This window comes from Muntiacus reevesi, chromosome 3, assembly GCF_963930625.1.
Source record: "Muntiacus reevesi chromosome 3, mMunRee1.1, whole genome shotgun sequence".
NCBI classification, from domain to species: Eukaryota; Metazoa; Chordata; class Mammalia; order Artiodactyla; family Cervidae; genus Muntiacus; species Muntiacus reevesi.
Window position 1 is genome coordinate 119,836,484 of NC_089251.1, and position 17,542 is coordinate 119,854,025.

The 17,542-nt window shown below is 41.1% G+C and overlaps 1 protein-coding gene and 1 non-coding gene across 2 annotated transcripts in view; one reads left to right on the plus strand and one right to left on the minus strand.

Annotated features, from left to right (window-relative positions):
• The window catches only part of DNER (delta/notch like EGF repeat containing), a 384,143-nt gene that overhangs the window by 339,362 nt on the left and 27,239 nt on the right, over window positions 1–17,542 (plus strand). The window contains exon 12 of the mRNA XM_065928909.1: window positions 8,518–8,631. Within this exon, the coding sequence (XP_065784981.1) occupies window positions 8,518–8,631 (114 nt within the window). The remainder of the gene's footprint in view (window positions 1–8,517; window positions 8,632–17,542) is intronic.
• Window positions 13,814–13,922, minus strand: LOC136165703 (U6 spliceosomal RNA). The gene has a single exon (XR_010662704.1). It is a non-coding gene; the product is annotated as a U6 spliceosomal RNA (small nuclear RNA).

The following is a 17,542-nucleotide window of genomic DNA, read 5'->3' on the forward strand; positions in this document are numbered from 1 at the left end:
ATAGTGAATTATTATAAGGTAGTGGCTTAACACAACACCCTTTTATTAGCAAACAATTTCCTACATTCTGGCATGGATTAATGGGTTCTCTGTTCAGGGTCTGGTATCCAAAGCTGGAATCAAGGTGTTGGCTGGGCTAAATGCTCATCTGAGGTTTAAATAGGGAAGGATCAGATTCAAAGTCCCCTCAAGTTCTTGGTAGAATTCATATCCTTGCAGCTGGAGAATTGTTGACAGCTTCTTGAAAGTGATGAGAGAGAACCTCTGCTGTTTCAAGGCTCTTACTTCAAGAGAGGCCTGAACCCTCTTAAAGCTCTCACCTGGTTAGGGAAGGCCCACCCAAGGTTAACTCAAAGTCAACTGATTAGATTTTGCATCTTCAAACTTTCTTAACCATTGCTGAACGCCCTTGGTTAGAAGTTCTCATTTAAGGGGAGGGAATTATACAAGGGTCTGATTCATTGAGGAAGGTCATCCTAGAGTGTGTCACCATGAGAGTTGGTGGGTGTTTGGGAGTGACTGGAAGGCACACAGGTGTGTTAGAGATCTCATCTCAATGGGCAGGCAAAGTGATTATTTCATTTTGAGGTATTTATAGAGACCTTTAGGTTTGGGTTTAAACAGGCATGTAAACCTTAGCAAAGTAGCAATAAATGAAAAGAACTTCTAAACTTAGAGTGATGGGCAGGTGTTGAAGTGTGGGGTAGAAGGGATTAAAAGAGAAGAAGAAGGGGCCAATTTATGCCCTCAATCCAGAGGAAGGTCACAAGATCCTGGACCTGTCTTTTCTGTCCCTCTTTGGAGGCATTTTTCCCAACATGTATTTACATATGAGAAGTCTGTATGAACTCAGGAAACTATCAGATGAGTGAACATTAGTTCTTAACTAACATTCACCTCTGGAGTTAGACCTTGGGTAAGTGATATGTTGAGAGGAAGATTGGTACTTTAACTTCTTACTTTACATATGTGCTTTTTGCATGGTGGTTTCTAATCTTTTCTGTTTTTAAAAAGTGTAAATAAATGAATATAACTTCCTGAAAAGAATGAGTGCATTAAGGTCAGGCAAGTATAGCTAGGAACATTTTGAAAAAATAAGGCATGGAGGGGGAACTTCTGCCAGATGTTGAAACCCATTATAATGCTGCAGCTATTATTGCATTCCCATGTAATGGGTGCGAGAATGGACAGCTAACCAAAACGGAATAATGGCCTAGAAACCCTCGTCTATAATAATATATGACACTTAACAAAGAATTGCTATGAGTGGGAAGGGAATTCTTTCTTAAGAAATGGTGCTAAACAAAAACTGAGTGCTAAACAGAAAAAAAAATGTCCCTGCATACACTTCTAAATAAGTTCCTTGTGAATTTGAAAAAAATAAGTTTGACTTTGCATCCTCATCTGCTTTCTTCCATTCTTTCTCTGTCTTTTACAACCAAATTTCCTTAGAGTTGGTATAAATGACACCTCTATTTCCTTTAATTTTCTTTTCATAGTCCTTCGCAGTTTGAATCTCATTCTGCCAAATGGATTTGTGGTTTAGTTACTCAGTCCTGTTCAACTCTTTTTGACCCCATGGACTGAAACACTCCAGGCTTCCCTGTTCTTCACCATCTCCCAGAGCTTGCTCAAACTCATGACCACTGAGTCCATGATGCCATCCAATCATCTCATCCTCTGTCAGCCCCTTCTCCTCCTGCCCTCAATCTTTCCCAGAATCAGGGTCTTTTCCAATGAGTTGGCTGCTCGCGTCAGGTGGCAAAAGTACTGGAGCTTCAACTTCAGCATCAGTCCTTCCAGTGAATAACCAGGGTTGATTTCCTTTAAGATTGACTGGTTTGATCTCCTTGCTGTCCAGTGACCTAATTAAAGACTGAAATCCCAAAGCTTCCAACTCCCCATTCCTGCCCCATCACCCTGTGATCACAGGGTTCCTCATGAAACTCACCTGCTTTAGCCTCCACAGCTCTGTTCCTCTCCCCATCCCACCCCCAACCCTAATCTCCCCTCTGGTCTTTTGGAAGGAATCCTTGTCCTCTGGACACCATGGATGCAGGTTGTTTCCAGGCTTCACTTCTTGGGCCTTTCTTTCTCCTCCTCTTTGCCATCTGTATCCACTGACTGAAATATTGATCTCCGAACAGGTGTGCTTTCTCCTTCCTAAACTTTCCAAGCATTTTCTTGATATTTGATATGACAGTTATGGTCAGCCTTGTAGTCAGCTCTTTCTGGCTCCAGACTTTCCTTTCCTTGACACTTAATTATAATCTCCTGAATGGCAGTGAATACACAGGCTTTTTTGGGGGGTTGTTGTTAATTAATGTATTTTGTTGGCTGCACTGCATGGCATGTGGAACTTCCCCGACCCAGTATTGAACTCATGAAGAAGAGCAGAATCTTAACCACTGAACCACCAGGGAAGCCCCTCTTTTTTCCTTTTCTTCTTTTCTTAACTTATCATCTGCTCTTGGTATGGCAGCTTACTCAGAGTAAGCACTCCATAGCTATCTGTACTTGAATGGAAACTACTGCTTAACACACTGGTAAAATAAACCAAAGCAACTTGAGCTTTTTGCCCGTAAGTTTCCACTGTGGATTATGAAATTGTTAGAAACAAAATGCATGGAGGGACTGAGTGATCTCTCTTCTGATATACTGAAAAGCTGATATTTCTTTAAAACTAGTTCACAGCTAATTCACCATGGGACTTGGTTAGCATTCATCAACCGTATGTTGCCACAACATCAAGTTACAGACCCACATTATGCTGAATTATTATTTATAGCAGAAAAATTTAATGGTCAAGACTATACCCACTTGGAATTTTTGGTGACAGAAGTTAGAAAACACTTCCATTTTTAATGATGAAATATGATGATTATGAATAATGAAAATAATTTATGAAAATAAATACCATAGTGTATGTTTGATCTAGAAATTGTTAGCAAGGTTTACTAGTTTTACTTTATTTTTAAATTAATTTTTATTGGAGTATTATTGCTTTATAGTGTGTTAGTACTGTAGAGCAGAGTGAATCAGCCATCCATATACACATATCCCCCCTCCCTTTTGGATTTCCTTCCCATTTAGGACACCACAGTACATTAAGTAGAGTTGCCTGTGCTAAACCATAGGTTTTCATTAGTTGTCTATTTTATACATAATGTCAGTAGTGTACTGGCTCTATTTTAAATGGCAATATATTCCCTTATTACATCTGATGTGAGGTTACTATAATAATTCTGGAATGAACATATTTATTCATATAATTTTCATATTTTCTGGATTTTTTTGGAGGGATAGAATCTCAGAAATAAGTTTATTGGGTTGTGAGTTTGATCAAATTGTACCTAGTTGTTGATTTTTAAAGTCCAGAAAAATGTATAATTGAAAAGATGAAAACTCTTTCTTTGTTGGCTAGAATTATTTCCTATGTGTAACCAGTGGACAAGAATTTCTGGATTGTATACCTAGCCATTATCAAGTACTGTGATTGATAGAAAAATGGAGAACTCAGGGTTTCTTCCTTTATCAGCTTATTGTTTAACCAGAAGAGCAGACTGAGGCTGGCACACACATGAAATAATGAGGCGAAGGTCAAGGTATCAGTTGTAATTTCTGAAACAGATTAGAAAAGGTTGAGCTCTGTGAGGTTGAAACCCTGGAAAAGTTTTCTTGGAGGAAAGCAGTTTGCATAAAGTAAGATGATGTCTTCAAATGAATAGGAAGTTCAAAGAACACTTCAAGCTAATTTTCTTTACCTGACTTAATTTTCTTGGAGCTAAAATAAAGATTTTTCAGTTGTGATAATATTAATCACAACCAAAAATTGTGATGACAACAGAGGTTTAGAATTGGAGCACGACTCTTTGAATTTTTGCTCATTTTGATTCTGAAATTAGCTGCTAGAAAGAGCCCTGTTGAAATAAAGATCTCTTCCGAAACATTGCCGCTCTATGCCTTAATATAAAAAGTATGATTTTTTATTAGTTTTGACTGGTTTACAGTTTATTTTTGCTTGAGACTAAACATAAGTTTCGTAATAGTGCGTGCTGCATCCCTTGCCAGTGGGTGATGCGTGCATCATTCTAGACTTAGTCTGAAGTGTGGACCTGGTTTTCCCTGACAGAATAGGGTGTTTCTGAGGCAGATTTGGAATGGTGTCTCACTCCTCTGGCAACCCTACCTGTGTTATCGGCCAAAGTACAGACTGTCGCCCCTCCTGGAAGGACAGGATTCTGGTGGTATAGCCATCAGTTCTTCCCCGTGGTCTGATACAGCCTCTGATCTACAGGACCTCAGTGATACATGGGGGAATCAGACAGCAAAACACATAAGTGATGATTTAACACTGTGAACTCTGGTATCATGGAATCTTCACATGCCCTCAATGTGGCAGAACAGAGTCCTAAAGGGAAAGTCAACTTCAGGAGGGGGAGCGAAGGAAAACGTCATGGTCAGAGGACACAGGATGCCCGACACTCCATGTTGTGCAAGGAAATGGGGGCTCTGGGGGTGAAGATGAGGGGATCCCAGGGACCCTGAGGAGCAGAGTTGAAGGGGATGTACCCTGGGCATCTCAGTGGTATTCATGACTATCTCTTCTCTGCATTTAAGATTTCTAGCTCATAGTGGTTCAGTTCTGATCAACAAACTGAACAACGTGGTACGTGTTTCTTGCAAAAGGTTTAGCGAGGCTCAGCATATAGAAACATGAGCCAGCAAAGTGCTCTCCGGGGACATTTGAGACCGTCTTGCTTCAAAGTTATCCTGTTGCTGTGAAGATTAGTTTTTGTCCCATCTTGCTGCCAGAAAACTCTCAATGAACCTCAAGTGACTGAATATCTTATCTTTTGAAAAAGAGAAATAACAAAGGATAAAATCACTACCCAAACACCCAAAAGATTGAAGTTGCTTATTATCTTGAGTGTTTTCATCAAATGTATCTTACTGAAGGCTTTTAAAGTTGAGATGCTTAAATACTCAGCCTAGAACATGCTTTTCAGCCTTATTTGAGGAATGTGGTAATTTGTGTGCTAATGTATTAGTTATATGAATATTTTAAGATTAGGTTGGCAAATGTATTATTAAAAATCCAGAAAAGCATGTCCTTGATTGCTCTTACTTTAGGTCTAATGGAAATTTTTGCTCTTCGATTTCAGAACACTTCTGAACTTTGGTGTGGCTGTATTTCCCGTTAAAATCGAAAGCCTTTTTTGTTGCCTGTGATCAGCCTCCTAGGAACTTGTTATTGTTCAGTCTCTAGGTCATGTCTGACTGTTTGCGACCCTGTGAACTGTCGCACATCAGGCCTTCCCTGACCTTGTAAATATGTGAATTCTTGTTTTTCATAAACACTTGGAAGCAGAAAGTGCTCTTTTGCGTTTTACTCTTTCATTTCAGCCTGTGCTACTTGGGTATCACTGGAAAGATGAAAATAGAGACTCCTGGGTGAAGAGACTATACCCACTTATGCAACAAGCAATTACCAGTTTTATGCTTTAATCTTTAAATTAGTTTTTTAAATTAAGTAATTATTTGGCTGCATTGGGTCTTCATTGCTGCCTATGGGCTTTTCTCTGCCTGCAGCAAACAGGGGCTGCTCTTTGTTGAGGAATGCAGGTTTCTCATTGCAGCGGCTTCTCTTGTGGAGCACAGGCTCTAGGTGTGCAGGCTCAGTAGTTGTGGCATGAGGGCTTAGTGCTCCTGCAGCATGTGGAATCTTCCTGGACCAGGGATTGAGCCTGTGTCCCGGCAGGCAGACTCCTAACTACTCAACCACCAGGAAAGTCCAGTCTTTAAATTAGTTTGACCTTGCATATTTACTGTGAGTCGTGGGTTTGTTAAGGATGAGTCAGGGAGGTGCCATCAAGTCTCTGGAGGTAGAGAGGGAGCTAGGAGATATTTGGGGGCTGGGAGTGCTTCCCACCAGGCAGGAGGCAGTGGGCTTGGGGTGGTGGTTGCAGGGAGAAAAGTCAGGCAAAGATCTGAAAGGCACTTTAGAAATATATGTCGTAGAATATTGTTCACAAGTTGGATATGATAGCAAAGGATAAAAAGAAATGAAAACGCATCCATTCTAAGATGCTTTGTTGTTCATTGCTCAGTCTCTCAGCCGTGTCCGACTCTTTGTGACCGCAGCACACCAGGCTTCCCTGTCCTTCACCATCTCTTGGAGTTTGCTGAAACTCATGTCCATTGAGTCATTGATGCCATCCAACCATCTTATCCTCTGTCACCCACTTCTCCTGCCCTCCATCTTTCCCAGCATCAGAATCTTTTCCAGTGAGTTGGCTCTTCACATCAGGTGGCCAAAGGATTGGAGCTTTAGCTTCAGCATCAGTCCTTCCAATGAATATTCAGGATTGATATCCTTTAGGATGGACTGGTTTGATCTCCTTGCAGCCCAAGGAACTCTCAAGAGTCTTCTCCAACACCACAGTTCAGAAGCATCAATTCTTTGGTGCTCAGCCTTCTTTATGGTCCAGCTCTCCCATCAGTACATGACTACTGGAAAAACCATAGCTTTAACTATACAGATCTTTGTCAGTTAAGTGATGTCTCTGCTTTTTAATGTGCAGTCTAGGTTTGTCACAGCTTTTTTCCCAAGGAACAAGCACCTTTTAGTTTCATGGCCACAGTCACTGTCTGCAGTGATTTTGGAGCCCAAGAAAATAAAGTCTGTCACTGTGTCCATTCTTTCCCCCATCTATTTGCCATGCAGTGACAGGACTGGATGCCATGGTCTTAGTTTTTTGAATGTTGAGTTTTAAGGCTTTTCCCTCTCCTCTTTCTCCTTCATCAAGAGGCTCTTTAGTTCCTCTTCGCTTTACCAGGCTCCAATAAATCATTAGTGTAACTACAGATAGTGAGTTCTGTTTTCTTTTTCTCTTGCATCCCACGCGCCCCCCGTCCCCCGCCATTCCATTTCTTGAATCTTGCTTCTTAAGACATTGAAAATTAGAAAAGAAAGGAGAGAAAAAAAGTCCCAGCAAGAATAATTTCAGTGTCAAAATGAGTCCCTGGGGGTGGCAGTCCTTTGTACAATGTGAGTGAAGTAGAGAAGTGGAAATTAAATAAATATCCTTTTATTATTTGATTTATGCTTATATTTTCTTGAGACTGTCAGAAAGGATAAATGTATCATTATATACTTTCTTACACAGAATGTAATTTATCTTCCTCTCCAAAGGGGAGGGGAACAAAGAGAGATTAGCCTATTCATCCATCTGACCTTCCAGTGAAACACCAGAAATTCTACCTTTCGAAGAGCATTGGATTTTTAAAGTTCTTTTGATAAATAAAATGATGAAAATGCTATATAGTCATTGTGAAAAATTCTAACAATGTAGAGATGTACAAAGTGACATGGGAAATAATTTCTTTTTCTCTCAGTTCAGCTTCAAGCCTTTGTGTGCATATGTATGTACATAGACTACTTTTTAACACCAGTGGGAACTGTTTTTGTTATAAAGACTGTTTTTCAGTGCCTCTTTTGTTGTTGCTGTTGAATGGGTGCAGAGCTCCATAGACTGTTGTATATTTCCATGGCAGTCAGAGCTCCATCTCGTGAACTGTTTAGCGAACACAAGATCACATTCAAGTGACCAGCATCATTGGGTCCCTCCCCGCCAGCTTGGTGACCTTGCATTTGGATATTTGTCTCCTAGTGTTGACTCGAGGATCACCTTATACATAAAGCACAGCAGAAGGGGCTGGAACACAGGATGTGTGCAACATGTTGCCTTTCATCTGTGGTGAACTGGTTTGATATTTGGGGATGAAGTCTAAGGACCTCCTCCCTCCTGTAGTTTTCCAAAACTACAACTGGAGCTCGTTTAAATATCTGACTCCAAATCTTTACCTTCAGGATACTGTTTATCAGCTATATTGACTTTTTTTGTAAACTGTCTGGCTACGTTCTGTTTCTTTTGGAGACTTAGAAAGCATGTGTCACTGATAAATTTTATCTTTCAAAGTTTTAACTTTCTGTTGCCCAGACTTTGGGGTGTGGGGTCAGAGAAAATACAGAGAAGATTTTATGGTGGGACTTATGATTGGGTAGTGAATTTGTTATTTTCTCGTAAGGTGTGTTTTTACAACTTAAAGTCAAGTGTGGGCTTCCCTGGTGCCTCAGTGATAAAGAATTCGCCTGCCAAAGCAGGAGATGTGCGTTCAATCCCTGGGTTAGGAAGATTCCCTAGAGAAGGAAATGGCAATTCACTCCAGTATTCTTGCCTGGAGCATTCCATGGACAGAGGAGCCTGGTGGGCTACAGTCCATAGAGTCACAAAGAGCTGGACATGACTTAAGTGAGTAAACAACAGCAAAAGTCAAGGGTGGGCACATGAATACATATACATGTGTGCACACGTGCGTGTACATGCACACACATATGCACTCTTCTGGGAATCAGCCTTCACACTGTTCAAGTCTATTCAAACACTTTCCTTTCAAAGGCCATGGAGCTGGAGACCTTAGCAAGTTACCCTTTTTGCATCTGTGTCTCTGCAGGAATCCACTGCGAATCCTACAAGGACCCGTGCGCTAATGTCAGCTGTCTGAATGGAGGCACCTGTGACAGCGAAGGTCTCAATGGCACGTGTGTCTGCGCACCAGGATTTACAGGCAAGTGAGCCAGAAACTGAGCTTTCAAATTACTGCAAAATCCCTGAGATTGCAGCTGTGAAGAAAACCCAGAAACCTCTATGCATACATTATTGCAAAATATGAATTGTACTGCAGAAGATAAGCAGGCAGCGCTTGGATGGAGACCTGTTTTAAAAAAATTTACTGTGTTGTCATTAAGTGAGGCTCTTAGGAAATCAGCATTTGGTTTGAAGACTTGCTGAGACTGCCCTTGCTATGTACGTTTTCTGACCTGTAGCTTTGAAACGTGAGCCATGAGCCATTACACTCACACCTGATAAAGTGTCGGTGCTAATGGAGGCGAGAAGGAGAATGGAAGAGTCAAATGTGTCTGCTGCAGAAACTGCATTTCACCACCAGGTTTATTTCTATTGAAAGACACGGCAGTGTCTGGATTTACTTATTTATTTTATTTGAAGGGTAATTACTACGCTGTGATGGTTTTTGCCATACATCAGTATGAATCAATCAGTATGAATCGGCCACAGGCATACATGTGTCCCCTCCATCCCAAACCCCCTCTCCCCTCCCTCCCCATCCCATCCCTCTAGGTTGTCACAGAGCCCCTGTATTGTACATCAAACTCCCACTGGTTATCTGTTTTACATATGGTAATGTATATGTTTCCACGCTATTCTCTGAAATCATCCCATCCTTTCCTTCACCCACTGAGTCCAAAAGTCTGTTCTTTATGTCTGCGTCTCCTTTACTGCCCTATGCATTTGAGTCAGTTCTAATGGGATGAATGAACCTAGAGCCTCTTATACAGAGTGAAGTAAGTCAGAAAAAGAAAGGCAAATATCGTATATCAACATCTGGATTTTGCATAATGGAGAGGTGGTTGGGGGGATTAAGGGAAGATCTTGAATTAGTAGTGAAGGTGAGGACAGGAGAGGTGTGGGCAGAAGGAGTGCATGAGGGAGAAAACATCTGATGGAAGAACAGATGGGGAGGACAGGGCTGGATTCAAGAGGAGCCTCGGAGGCTTCTGGGCTCTGAGTGGGGAAATTCACTGTGGGCAAGGGGAACAAACCTAACAGGGGCTGCTTTGAAGTCACCCCTCAAAGACCTCAGGGGGTTGTGAGCACCCCAAACAGACGTGAAGTGTCATATGCATGTGTAAATGCTGAGGGAGAAGTTCTTAAATTGTCATCAGATTCTCAAAAGAAATTAGGAGCCACTTGAGTAGTTTAAGAGAGTTCCAGAAAAGCATCTATTTCTGCTTTATTGACTATGCCAAAGCCTTTGACTGTGTGGATCACAATAAACTGTGAAAAATTCTGAAAGAGATGGGAATACCAGACCACCTGACCTGCTCTTAAGAAACCTGTATGCAGGTCAGGAAGCAACAGTTAGAACTGGACACGGAACAACAGACTGGTTCCAAATAGGAAAAGGAGTACGTCAAGGTTGTATATTGTCACCCTGCTTATTTAACTTATATGCAGAGTACATCATGAGAAACACTGGGCTGGAGGAAGCACAAGATGGAATCAAGATTGCCGGGAGAAATATCAATAACCTCAGATATGCAGATGACACCACCCTTATGGCAGAAAGTGAAGAAGAACTAGTGAGCCTCTTGACGAAAGTGAAAGAGGAGAGTGAAAAAGTTGGCTTAAAGCTCAACATTCAGAAAACTAAGATCATGGTACCCGGTCCCATCACTTCATGGCAAGTCAGTGGGGAAAGAGTGGAAACAGTGGCTGACTTCATTTTGGGGGGCTCCAAAATCACTGCAGATGGTGATTGCAGCCATGAAATTAAAAGACGCTTACTCCTTAGAAGGAAAGTTATGACAACCCTAGATAGCATATTAAAGAGCAGAGACATTTACTTTGCCAACAAAGGTCCGTCTAGTCAAGGCTATGGTTTTTCCAATGGTCATGTATGGATGTGAGATTTGGACTGTGAAGAAAGCTGAGCACCGAAGAATTGATGCTTTTGAACTGTGGTGTTGGAGAAGACTTTTGAGAGTCCCTTGGACTGCAAGGAGATCCAACCAGTCAATCCTAAAGGAGATCAGTCCTGGGTGTTCATTGGAAGAACTGATGCTGAAGCTGAAACTCCAATATTTTGGCCACCTCATGGGAAGTGTTGACTCATTGGAAAAGACCCTGATGCTGGGAGGGGCTGGGGGCAGGAGGAGAAGGGGACGACAGAGGATGAGATGGCTGGATGGCACCACAGACTCAAGGGACATGAGTTTGGGTAAACTCTGGGAGTTGGTGATGGACAGGGAGGCCTGGCATGCAGCAGTTCATGGAGTTGCAAAGAGTCGGACATGACTGAGCGACTGAACTGAACTGAACTGGGTAGTGGGGGTTCCATCCTTTGCTTTGTTAGCTGAGCATAGGAGTGCGGAGATGTAGAGTGTAGGTCAGGTCTCTGTTTTCAGCACTTGCTCAGCCAACAAAAGCATCAGGGTCACTCTGGCTTACAGGTTGGGAAAGGTTAATATACAGGGTGATAACAGAAGAAGGTGGGCACTGAAGTTTCTGGAAATATGTTATCATTGGCTGGACAGTGCCTTGCATGCTCACTTCTCCCTGCTAAGCCACAGTGGCCACCTCACCAACCTTGAAGAATTCCACAGAATCTGGACCCCCAGTCCATATCTGGGGAGCCTCATTTGTGCTTCTGGGGAAGATGCCAACAGTCAAAAATCGGGAGGAGCGACCTCTCATCTTCCTTCTGTTTATCTGTGTCACGTCCTTTGTTTTCCTGTTGGCTTTTCCTGGGGTGAGAAGTGGGCTCACTCAGAAAATTGTCTGCAGGTGGTTTTGTTTCTGACTGGTTTATAAACATGCAAGGACATTTGTCCTCATCAATAAATCCAAAATAATATTGGGGAAGCATTCCATTTTTTCCCCTAGACATTTATATCCCACAAATAATAAAAAGCTTGGAAGAAAAATGAGAAAATATAGTGCCATAGGGGGAAAAGAAAACAACCCACCACTTAAAACTGTGCTACTAGGAGGCAGCCATTGCTAACATTTTGTTACATATATCCAGGGGTTTTCCTGAAGGTCTGTTTGTGTTTAAGATACACTGTGTAGTGCAAATGCATATGTGTGTGCCTGATAAGTCGCTTCAGTCACATCCAACTCTTTTCGACCCTATGGACTATGGCCCACCAGGATTCTCTGTCCATGAGATTCTCCAGGCAAGAATACTGGAATGGGTTGCCACGCCCTCCTCCAGGGAATCTTCCTGACCCAGGGATCAAACCCACATCTCCTGCAGTTCCTGCATTGCAGGCAGACTTTTTTACTGCAGAGCCACCGAGGAAGCCCGTAAATGCACATATTTGAACATAAAAGGAATCATACTATTCATACTATTTTTCACTTAAAATATGTGTATTTTATAAATGTGCTTTCACATTAAGGAATATGCTTCTGTTTATCATTTTTATTGGCTGTCCTGTCATCCATTCCATGATATGTCAGGATTTTTTTTTTAACCCATGCTCAATTCAACTTTTGAAGAGATGGAACCTTTTCCTATTGTAAACAATATTACAGTGAATATTCTTGCATGCATGTCTTTGTGAACTTGTATAATTATTATTTCTTTGAGCTAATTTCCTAGGAATGGAATCCCAGGATCCAGGAGAATACATACTTATTTCCATAGTGCTCTCCAGGAAGAAAGCTTGTACCAATATTTACTCCTATCCAGAGTGCAAAGAAGTTTTTATTTCCTTAAAAGTTAAAATGTTAGTCATTAAGTAGTGTCTAAGTCTTTGTGACTCCATGGACTGTAGCCTACCAGGCTCCTCTGTCTATGGGATTTGTTTTTTTTTTTTTCAGGCAAGAATACTGGAGTAGATTGCCATTTCCTTCTCCAGGGGTTCTTCCCACCCCAGGGATCAAACCTGCATCTCCTGCGTTGGCAGGCGAATTGTTTTTCCACTGAGCCACCAGGGAAACTCTGAAGAGACCTTTTAAATGAAAATCTAATCTTCTCTCTCCCTAGTTAAAATCGCCTACTGGCATATCATTGTCTTTAAGACTTTTAACTGGATCATCAGGACCTGGGAGGTTTGGCTGCATCCAGTCTTTCCAGGCTTGTGCTGGGCCCCCCTTGCCTGCTTGATTCCCGAACACCCGTGTCATGCTCTTCTTCTCAGTAATGTTCTTCCTGTGCGTCTTCTGCCTCTCAATCCCCTCTGCCTCCCCCACTGGCCATACACCTTTTGGTTGTTGTTTAGTTGCTACATCACGTCCAACTCATGTTCTAGGTGAAACGTCCTTCCCTAGGCCTTTCTCGTTGTTCTTACTGTGATCACAGCAAGCAGGAGGACTCTTCCAATTGAAGTAGGCTCAAACATCACTCTAACTGGTCTTTGAAAATAACAAATGCCTGTTTTTACTCAGCCTTAGACATTCTTCAACATTTTTCAGCTACTTTTCAGTATTTGTCTTTCAGTTCACAGGAGAATATGCTATAATTTCCAGCTCATTTTCACAGGCAAATGTCATCAGTGTTTTATTCTCATTGAGATTTTAATTTGCTCTTCTTTGTTGTTGAGCATCTTTCATGTAATTACTGATCCTTCAGATATCTTTGGGCTTCCCTGAACTGCCTGCAGTTCAGATGTGGGTTCAATACCTGGGTTGAGAAGATCTCCTGGAGAAGGAAATGGCTACCCACTCCAGTATTCTTGCCTGGAGAATCCCATGGACAGAGGAGCCTGGTGGGTTACAGTCCATGGAGTCACAAAGAGTAGGACACAACTGAGAAACTACTTTCATTTTTTTCCTTTCATATGTCTTCCCTTGTGAAGGGTCTTTTCAAATTTTTTGCCCATTTTTTAGAAATTGAATTTTTGTCATGTCATTGAGTTGTTAGAGTAATTTGCATATTCTAGATACAAATCCTTTGTCAGATAAACATTTGGCTTGTCCATTCATTCTTTTTTTTTCCCCCAGCAGTACATCCATCCATACATTCTTTTTTTTTTAATTAATTTATTTTTTGTTGAAGGATAATTGCTTTACAGGATTTTGCTGTTTTCTGTCAAACCTCAACATGAATCAGCCATAGGTATACGTATATCTCCTCCATTTTGAACCTCCCTCCCGTCTCCCTCCCCACCCCACCCCTCTACGTTGATACAGAGCCCCTGTTTGAGTTTCCTGAGCCATACAGCAAAAATATGGAGCATTTCATGGATTTGCATGTCATCCTTGCTCAGGAACCATGCTAATTTTCTCTGTATTGGTCTAATTTTTAACTATATGTGCTGCCAAAGTGAGCACATTCTTAATTATTTTTTCTTTTTTTTTTTTGTGGGGAGCAAGTGCTTTTTTTTTTTTTTGTAATCTCTAATTTATCTTTTTTTTTTCTCTTTTGGTTTATTCTTTCTTTGCCTACCTTATGATGATGACATTTTACCCAACGTTTTCTTCTAGAATTTTTAAAAATAGATTTTGCTTTTAGGTTTAGGTCTTGAGTTAATTTTGTGTGTGTGTGGTGTGACTTAAGGATGGAAGTTTATTTTTTCCCCATATAAGTATGAAATTATCCTAGCAACTTAGCTAGCAGAATTCATTAGCACATTTTTTTAGGAAATGATTGACTATCTGTATGTCTTTTTTTTCCCCTTGGGCTGTTTTTTCAAAATCAAAGTTTTTATTTTGAGATAATTGAAACTTCAAACTTCATGAACAGTTTCAGTAAATAATAGAGGGATCCAGTGTACAGTTTACCCTCAGTGACAACATGTAGAACTATAGTACAGTGTCTTTCCCAAGTTACTGACATTGACACAGTCACGATCCAGACCATTTCCATCATAAGGATTCCTTATGCTGTCCTTTGATAGCCACGCCCGTTTCTTGTCCACTACAGGAAAATTTCCTTAATCCCTGGGAAGTGCTAATCTGTTCTGCATCTTTATAACTTTGGTATTTCAAAAATATTTTATACATGGAATCATATAACATGTAACCTTTCAAGTTTTTTTCACTCAGCATAATTCTCTGACAATTCATCCAGATCATTGTGTGTATCAAGTGTCTTCCTTTTTATTGCTGATCTGCCTTCTATGGTATGAATACTCCACAGTTTAACTAGTCACCTGTTGAAAGAAATCTGAGTTTTTTCCAATTTTGAGGTATTGCAAAGAAAGCTGCTGCAAATGTTCACTTACAGTTCTTTTGTGTGAACATAAGTTTTCATTTTGTTCTGTAACAGTTGCCCAGGAATTCAAGTGCTGGTTCATTTAGTAGTTGATGTGGACTTTTCAAAAAGAGAAAAAAAGATGTCAGAATATTTCCAGAGTGATTTAACCATTTTTTCCTTCCCATTAACCATGCATAATAATCCAGTTCATCTCTCCCCTTGCCAGCATTTGATATTGTCTTCATTTTTTATTTTAGCCATTTTGATATGTGTTCAGTGATGTCTTGTGGTTTTAATTTGAATTTCCCTAATGGCAAATATGGGCTTCCCTGATGGCTCAGCAGATAAAGAATCTGCCTACAGTGCAGGAGACACAGGAAATGGGTTTGATCCCTGGATTAGGAAGATCCCCTGGAGTAGGAAAATGGCATCCCACTCCACTATTCTTTCCTAAACTCTCCCATGGACAGAGGAGCCTGGCGGGCTACAGTCTGTGGGATCGCAAAGAGTTGGATATGCCTGAGTGACTCATGCACACACGAATGATAAATGATGTTGGACACCTTTTCGTGTGATTATTTTACATCTCCACTTCCTCTTTGGCTAAGTATCCCTGCATGTCCTTTGTTGACTTTCTAATCACATCCCACATATCAAGGCTATATACTATCAGTATGATTTCTGACCACTGATGTTGACCTTGATCACTTAACTGAGATAGTGTTTACCAAATTTTTCCCCTGTAATGTTATTCTTTCCCCATCGTTGCATTTTTTACTCTTTGAAAGGACCACACTTAAGGAATGGGGAGTTATACCCACATCTTTGGAAAAGTCGTTAAACTATGTGAAATTCTTCTGTAGGAGAGATTTGTCTGTTTTGCCACATTTGTTTGTATCAGTGTGGCGTTATGGATATTTATTTTATACTTTGAGTTAAATCCAGAATATTTTAATTTATTTTGTTGCTCAGAACGTTCCAGATTTTGGACATTGGGAATTCTTTCATTTGGCTCCTGTTGTCCCCGAACTATGAACATACTTTGTTGTTGTGTTGGTGGTGGTTGTGTGTGTGTGTTTTGTATGCTTTCTGGCGCTGAGGATACCCCAGTCTTATCTTGTATATTTCTTGCTCTAGTCTTAGAATCAGCCGTCTCTCCAAGGAGAATGGTTCCTTTTATTGGAGAATGGTACTAGAAACCAAGATCTTACCTCAAGCTGTGCTCAATATTCCAGGCAGGCCTTTGCTTCTAGATCCTCTCAGCTGACGTAGCAAGCGAATGTGTCTGTATACTAACCCATGTATTTATAAATATTGTCATTGCGTTCAGTTCAGTTCAGTTCATTTCAGTCGCTCCGACTGTTCATTCGTGTCCGACTCTTTGCAACTCCATGAACTGCTGCACGCCAGGCCTCCCTGTCCATCACCAACTCCCGGAGTTTATCCAAACTCATGTCCATTGAGTCGGTGGTGCCATCCAACCATTTCATTCTCTGTCATCCCCTTCTCCTCCTGCCCTCAATCTTTCCCAACATCAGGGTCTTTTCAAATGAGTCAGCTCTTCACATCAGATGGCCGAAGTATTGGAATTTCAGCTTCAACATCAGTCCTTCCAATGAACACCCAGGACTGATCTCCTTTAGGATGGACTGGTTGGATCTCCTTGCAGTCCAAGGGACTCTCAAGAATCTTCTCCAACACCACAGTTCAGAGGCATCAATTCTTCAGCCCTCAGCTTTTTTTATAGTCCAACTCTCACATCCATACATGGCTACTGGAAAAGCCATAGCCTTGACTAGACAGAACTTTGTTGGCAAAGTAATGTCTCTGCTTTTTAATATGCTATCTAGATTGGTCATAACTTTCCTTCCAAGGAGTAAGCGACTTTTAATTTCATGGCTGCAATCACCATCTGCAGTGATTTTGGAGCCCAGAAAAATAAAGTCAGCCACTTTTTCTATTGTTTCCCCATCTATTTGCCATGAAGTGATGGGACCAGATGCCATGATCTTAGTTTTCTGAATGCTGAGCTTTAAGCTAGCTTTTTTACTCTTCTCTTTCACTTTCATCAAGAGGCTCTTCAGTTCTTCTTCACTTTCTGCCATAAGGGTGGTATCATCTGCATATCTGAAGCTATTGATATTTCTCTTGACAATCTTGATTCCAGCTTGTGCTTCTTCCAGCCTGGCATTTCACATGATGTACTCTGCATAGAAGTTAAATAAGCAGGGTGACAATATACATCCTTGACGTACTCCTTTTCCTATTTGGAAACAGTCTGTTGTTCCATGTCCAGTTCTAACTGTTGCTTCCTAAGCTGAATACAGATTTCTCAAGAGGCAGGTCAGGTGGTCTGGTATTCCCATCTCTTTCAGAATTTTCCACAGTTTATTGTGATACACAGTCAAAGGCTTTGGCATAGTTAGTAAAGCAGAAATAGATGTATTTCTGGAACTCTCTTGCTTTTTCAATGATCCAGTGGATGTTGACAATTTGATCTCTGGTTCCTCTGCCTTTTCTAAAACCAGCTTGAATATCTGGAAGTTCATGGTTCACGTATTGCTGAAGCCTGGCTTGGAGAATTTTGAACATTACTTTACTAGCGTGTGAGATGAATGCAATTGTGCGGTAGTTTGAGCTTTCCTTGGCATTGCCTTTCTTTGGGATTGAAGTGAAAACTGACCTTTTCCAGTCCTGTGGCCACTGCTGAGTTTTGCGTAGCCATCTATATCTGAATTAAGCTAAACATGAATTT